The 7,500-nt window shown below is 38.8% G+C and overlaps 1 protein-coding gene across 1 annotated transcript; it reads right to left on the reverse strand. All coding sequences in view use genetic code 11, as the record gives it.

Moving 5' to 3' along the window:
* Positions 1-510: 510 nt before the first annotated feature.
* On the reverse strand, positions 511-6,626 carry EGR_05233 (Annexin A7; the record flags this gene model as incomplete). Its single annotated transcript, XM_024494482.1, has 8 exons — positions 511-616; positions 687-813; positions 890-965; positions 1,238-1,328; positions 1,513-1,666; positions 4,559-4,844; positions 6,096-6,190; positions 6,563-6,626. The coding sequence occupies 8 exons, from the start codon at positions 6,624-6,626 to the stop codon at positions 511-513; spliced, it is 999 nt and encodes a 332-aa protein (XP_024351103.1).
* Positions 6,627-7,500: the final 874 nt, after the last annotated feature.

The following is a 7,500-nucleotide window of genomic DNA, read 5'->3' on the forward strand; positions in this document are numbered from 1 at the left end:
CTAAAATAATTCACAACCATCGCTGTTCTCCTTCCTTATTATGACTTTTGGGGACGAATCCAGATGACGCCTGGGCACCGAATTTACCAAAATCCACTAAGCTTCGACTAAATGTCACCTATTCAGGAAGTGCAGGTCCAAAGCGCCAAGTGGTATTTTTATCCTTTTCCCGGTCAATTAAATACCAACGGACCACACACACCATCATACCAGTTGTTCTGTTTATTCGAGTTTGGTAAATTCAACTTCTATAAACAGAATCTCAACGATGGAGATGTTATTCACGTTATGTTAATTTAAATTCGTCTAATTACCATTTTCCTAAATAAAATTACTTCTGACACTTTAGCTTCGCGAAAATGACAAATGTATTAAGTTCTATGGATAAAAAAATGTTTGAAAATCATGTTTGCTGGTAAAATAAACCCAATTTGGGATAAGAGGCATAAATACGCGTTTAGAAATATTCACTTTAGATTAAAGGCGAGTTCTAATATCTGCCAACAACAGTCAAGAGGAAACGGGAATAATCACCATGGGCATCACTCTTGATCCAATCCTCCAACGTTTTACCATTTTTCGCCTCAAATATCGCCTTAATTTCGGCCATATTTTCCTAAAGAATGTAAAAATTCGAATAAAAATTGTTATAGAAACAGTAATTAATGATACAAACGAGGCTCTACTGAATAAAACTTGCCTCTGCGTAGGCCAATATGAGGCGAATTAGATCGTCGTCGCTAGTCCCCACACCTTTCATTGAATCCCGAATCATGTCTGCAATGCATTCCTCCTTTTTGATAGCTGTTTTAACTGGAAAAACAACTGTCAAATTTTGCCTTCCAGCGTCTTTTAAACAGAGAAGTTAATAAATTTCCAGTGTATCTACCAACAGTTTTGACCGCGTCTTTGAAATCACCAGAGAGCTCTTTTTCAATGGCATGCAGAATATCATGTCCAGTTTTCTGAAGATAAGAAAATAAGTAAAGAAAAGAAGGTGTCAAACTATTCCTTGTGGTTAAAAGCCCAAATTATTAGTTATTTGCGCAGTTCACTAAGCAAATCATTTTCAAAATGCAGTGCATTTCTTCAAAACACATGCAAATCATAACCATGAAAAAAGTTTTATGAATCCAGACAGATGGTGATTAATGGAAATTAGTGTTTTAAATACTATCTCCTTGGAACTACCTACGTGTATGCGACTAACTGATGTGGATTCAGAACCACTACGTACTTGGAAGTAAAGTTCGTCCAGCAGACGAATTGTCTTGTAGCTCCGTCTTGCAAATATTCTTGTAAAAACTTCTTCATCAGTCCCAAGTTTTCTTCGTAAGGTATAAAATAATTAATGCAGAAACCACGATAAACTCGGCTTAACAAACTCAAATGAGCCCGACGAGGCTCTTTTACTTAAAACAAATTAGTAGCAAATGGATTAGTAACTAATCCCACTGGTAAGTCCACGGCATTGAGAAAGAAAACGGCAAAAGTACTTTTCAAAGGACGTACTCTTCTCCAGCAGAGTACAACGCATCCGCATCGGCTTCAGCTGCTAACTGGTCGACGCCTTGCTGCCTGATGCCCTGTAACAAGGCCACGATAAATTTTTCAAAGTCACCGCTCAAGTCATTCCGAATGTCCTTTTCAATATTTCGGCGCAGTGCTGAAGAAAAAAAGCACAAGTTACTAGCTGATTCGCAAAAAAATTTATACATGTTTTCTCGCATATAATATAAATGCGAAGTTCCTTCATTGCTTCTCAATAAAAGAAGGAAAAAAGAGTAGTGACTGAATGTATTTTCCAGTATTTTAGTGCCAAATGGAGAAAAGATGACGCCTAAATGAAAGTTTAATAAAGCATCTGAAAATTCTGAGGCCAAGCAACTTACGGTTTTCCTTTTTCGCCACGAGAACTAAAACGGAAAATACATCAGTAGGCTTTTTAACACTATTTAACACCATTTTCCGTAGTTAATGGGTCTCCTTATGCTGGTGCGACTTATTAAGATGTCAGAGCTCTGAGACAGTTTAGCAAACAACAATCTGCAAAAAAGAATGAAAAGCATCTCTTTTTAAGAGCAAAAGGGAGTATTTGAAGATTAAGCACCAAGACAGCTTAAAAAAGAACCACCACTCAGTTAATTTGTGATAATGGCGTCATAGTTTTAGGTATTTAAAGTGTTGGCTGATTTAGAACAATTTTTGGGCTTATAGCCCTGCGAAGATCTCTTTTGATATTGTTTAATGGCACCACAATGCAAAAGCACCAAAACTCAAGAAAAGATGCATAATATTCATTTCCTTAACAGAGTAGAAATATGTTTGAATAAGAAGTGGGCGGCGTAGTTATGTTTCGATCATTTCACAGCAACTCGTTATGTACTTTGTGAATACGCAATTACGGAGAATGGCCTCATATGTTTCGTCTATTCATTTTGGTTTTTTGTCTGGCCTTACCTAAAAGGCAGCTTTTACGTGGATATGCAGAATCTGTATTGAAAGCAACCGAAAAATCCTTTTCTGTAGACAGTTTTTGCCAATAAACTGATAAGACGGATATAAAAGTGAAGGTTTTAGAGTCAATAACTTTGAACAGGAATTTGATCATTGCAGTAGATTGCAGTAACACCTCTTTAACACTATGGCTAATCCCTAATCATTCTAAAACATGGTGTTTTAGCACAATCCTCCTTTATTAGCTGAGATCACGTATGTATACACCAAGTGGGACAATCTTCACTATAGGGCCAGGGTCAGTCAAATACTGGAAATGAGTGAGGCTAAAACCACGCCCTGTCTTCGGCGGTATCCATTAGAAAGTCCTCCATTAAGTGCGCACATGCTGCACTCTTTTGATTACTTCTATTTCAAAGTCTTCGGCTGTTGCTTAGTTTGGATAGATTCCCAACAAGATCCAGGTTCAGGGACATAAAAATTAATTTCTGACAGGGACATATGGAAGATCTTATATTTAATATCGTGGTGTCTATTTATTTTAAATAGCTACACTGTATGATATTCCGAACAGATTGCTTGATTTTAAAACGGTAAAATGAGTGTGGTGCTATTCTCGTTTTGAGAGGAAATACTTCTAGTTTGTTGCCAAGTTACATAACACAACCTCCGAGGTTGTGGTAGCAAAAATTGAGTAGATCACAGGCAACTTTCCGTCTTCTTCCTATTCAAAAATGGTATCGACATACGAAATCATTGCGTGTGCATTTAGGATGTAGATGTGAAAATTTCAACGCCTTATTGTGGCTGCCATCAATAGGTCGGACAGTGGACGGAGGAGTGGGAGTAGCTCATTCTTTTCGAAAATCCACAACACGATGGCAAATGTTTAAAAAAAGGCCAACCATTTGGTTATGTCAAGGGAATTATGTAGAGAAGTAAATTGCTCGAACTAGTAAAAGGGATTGGTGACACGTTCTTTCTCAACGAGACGCAGAAACTGGCAGCAAATTTTTCAACGCTTCAGTTCTGTTTCCTTCTCGCTTTTCCTTCACAGCTGTGCAATCTATTCTGTGTGTGATTGTTTTATGGCAATGCTACAGTATTAGCTAATAGGGTGGTAAATGAAGAAAAACCACCCGTCCACCCTGATACCTGCAGCGGGTTCTTCGCAAGGGTAAGTGTTGGGACATTGAGAGGTTTGAGGTATTGCATTGTCTCGTATAAAGAAAGAAGTTATTTCTGCCGTATCACTGATTCCGACCTACAATGCCTCATAAACAAGGCAAGTACAGTGTTTTGGCGGCGAAGTGGCGCCTTAGAAACACACATGTGGGTTGCTAAGTGGATCGCATGGGACTAGTTTGTTCGTGTAACAGAAGTTGTTATAAAAGAAGCTACTCCTATTCATAAGTAAGTCAGTCAGCATACAATCCTTCTCCAAAGGAACGTTTTCAGGAAGTAAAATATGTGAAGAACAGATGAATGGTCCTACTGTCTTATTGCCACCTAATATGGTATGGCATTTGGGTGGAACTAATTTACCCAGAAGCCTTCATGACTTCTGCTTTCTAGCCAAGAGTAGGTTAAAAAGAATTGCCTCATTACTGCTATTGTTTCTAATAAGACTTATTAATCTGCGCTTGTTTTAATGCATCTACGACAGCACCCGTCTCCTCATTACTACCAGCATTAGAGGCTCTTCCTCAGAGTAAGTAGTCAGAACCATCCCTAGGCGACGTGTTCAGTTGCTATATTCCTTTCTCCCACCTTCTCCAAGTGCCAGATACAAAAGTTTAATAAGCAACTGTAGAACACGAACAAATCTGTCTCATGAACCAGACAAGGATTTGATTCGCATCAAGCAGATTTAACTAAAAGTCCTTAATGGGATTGTTTAAGACAAAAAAGTTAGTACTGCAGAACACAAAATGAGGCTTAGGGAGCTGACACTTCAGAAGACTTGCAAACAGATAGATTTTACGACTTACACCACGCCACTGCAATGTACTGCATCAAAATTAGTACGAATTTTGAATCACATGTAATCCCCATTAGTCGTAATTTTTATGGCAGCATTACCGGCTCGTGATTGAAGAACCTAGACCTTCATTCAACCACAACTTTTTCTTAATTTGCTTTATTCCATGTGGGATAAAAGTAGGGAGTGTTGACTGCATACCTTCTTCGTAAGCGTCACGCAGATCAGCAATGTCGGCATTGTTGGAGGTGCAGACGACTTGAATAATGACCCTCTCCTTTGTCCCCATACCAGCCATGGCTTTGAATAGGGCATAAGCGTGGAGGTGTGGTCTATCGAAGAAGGAAGCCAAGACCACCTTCCGAAACTTGCCTGAGAGCTCTTTCTTTAGACGGCTTAAGAGATCCTGTAAAATAATGTAAAATCAGGAGGGAAAGATATTTTGTTAGCACGTTTACTGACAGTGTTGCATATACATGACACTGGACCAGATGTCACAAATGTGTGACGTGTGTGCTGACTTGTGTCCCAGACGATAAAAGAGGAATTAGATGTCTGGCTTTTTAAATTCTTATGATTGCTCAATTATCGATGGTTGATTTACCTCTCAGGCACGGGAAGCAAACCTTCTAAACGAATGTAATCTGCGTTTTCTGGTGACGAGGATAATACAACACAAACGCATGCACTAAAATATTCGCTGCATGGAATTGGCAGTGGCTGTCAGTAGAGATTTGCACATTATCTCTGCTATATTTAATGTAGCGCATTCATCCTGAGCTATGATGTGTGTAGTGATACCCTTAAATATTGAAAAAGCGTAGAGCATATTCGGTTTCTATAACCTAAGAGGTGTAATGGTAGTTATTTAGGTAAAAATGACTTTCCATGATATGGCGAATTTTAGACCTCACGTCTCATTTCTTTGAAAAAGCTATTTTTATATTCTGCGGGGAATACAAAATACTAGGGCGAAGTTGCGAAACGAGAGGACAGCAATTCAGGCCTCAGAAAGACGTGTTGAAGTTACTCACAGCCCATGATAAAATGTGTTTCTACATCGAATTTCAGCAGTTTGCCCTTTTTGAACATTCTAGAAGCATCTCACAGAGCCCTCGCTGACTCCTTCCTCATTGGTTCACATTATGGTCAGACACCACAAAAAGGTGAAGACCAGTCAAAATAGCATGAAATCCGTAAGAATGAGACCATTCCTATGACTGAGCACTCTATTCAGTTAATTTGAGCACAGTTATCATGTTCTCAATTACTTTGGCTGTGATGCTCAGTTTATCTCTTTTGTTTGATATCTCGGACCTCACGCACCAGTGGATCGTAACAATAATGCCCACTTAAGGAGATTCAGTGACCCAAATGGCTTCAAGTCAGTGTTGACCTTATCCCTCCGTTTTCACAGCTCGTTAGGTTATAAGTTTGCCTATTGTGGGGTTCCTATTGCATGATGAGATATCTGGCAATTCTGCAGACAATCTCCTGCTTTTGTAATATGAATTTTCGCCTAGAAATCCGAAACCAAGGTCAACCATACAATCTACCTCAAGCTGGCGATTAAATTTTCATAAACCCCATTAAAATCCACCTTTTTTTATCGGTAGGTAAGGTCCTCTAATAGTTTTACTGGAGATATAATACTCACTCTTCCGTAGCACGCTTTGTAGACATCGGCAATCTTCTGTCTTTGTTCAACCGTTCGATTGCCCAGAATGTCAATTATGACATTTTCATCGGTTCCTAATACAAAACGGAGGAGAAAATAAGGAAAAAATGTCACATCAAGAGCGCTTTCAGGAGTGAGTCACGTTGTGACTATTGTTTCTTGCAGGAGAGCAAAGCTTCTTACTAATTTTGTTTCACTTCTATCTGCTGAAGACTAAAAATACTTAGTTACTGAACCGCATAGCATGTAAGGAAAGTGGTTAAAAAACCAGTTTGCTTTTCTGGGAATGCCTGTTTTTCTATCAAAAAAATTATGGAATAGTGGATAACATGCTTGCCATTCGGTGTTGAAAGTACCCTTCATCATTCATGAATAGCGTATAAAAATGCCAAAAAGTGAAGATGTTGGGAGAGAGGTTGATAAACATGGATCTTTTCAAGATTCACCTAATCCCTTCATAGCCTTTTCCAAGGCCTGCGCATCCATATCCGGATCGAAGTGCGGTGACATTCTTCTTTCAACTTTAAATAACATAAATTTTTTATCAGTAAAGTTTTTAAAGATCAAATTGCTGTTTACAAGTACTGGGAGATTTACCTCACAAGTTAGAATGCAATTTTTGGAGGTTGATGCAAAAGGTGGAAAATATTACGAATTTTTTAGCAAATCATGCATGCAAATGTGATTAGAACAGAGCAACAGACCTATAGAACAGTTTTGTTAATCTAACTCGTACCACTCCCAACAAGTGGGTTTTATTCTCTCCTCTGAATGCACTTTTTCGTCATAAATGGATGCAGTGGGGACACTCAGGTGACCAAAATTTGTTTAAAAAGGTCTCTTCAGCACGGGTTTTGTGAGTGAAATCGCTAATTACCAGTTGATTAATCCTCCTTTTATGATAGGAAATAGCATCTACTTTTCACTTCTTGGTTGTTTCGTTTAGCTACTGTAGGGATGCGCCATTAACGCTTCAAATGCATAAACATGTGCAATACATTAGTTGTTTAAGCCTCAGCCTTGGTAAAGGGACCAATTTAGGTCTCTGCCATTGTACTTTTGTCAAGTAGGGAGGCATTTGAGCCATGCCAGTAGCCTGAAGTCCTACTCTTTGGCAAATATACATATTTCTCCTGAGTATTATGCCTTATTTAGACTTCAGGAAGCCTTGAGGCGCTAAACAGGTAGGTAGAACATTTATTTTAGAAAGTTATGTAGGACCAGGAGCTTCATTAAACTCGACTTTAGTTGGACACTTCAAGTGTGGAGAAGCATTTAAGATGAACATAAGATCTGTGCAAAAGGGCACACAGATCCGGGAACCCCACTGTATTACCACCACTTATTCTTCTGTAACAAGGATAGCTTGGCATGCAAAGTCGCT

This window comes from Echinococcus granulosus (assembly GCF_000524195.1).
Source record: "Echinococcus granulosus chromosome Unknown EG_S00037, whole genome shotgun sequence".
NCBI classification, from domain to species: domain Eukaryota; kingdom Metazoa; phylum Platyhelminthes; class Cestoda; order Cyclophyllidea; family Taeniidae; genus Echinococcus; species Echinococcus granulosus.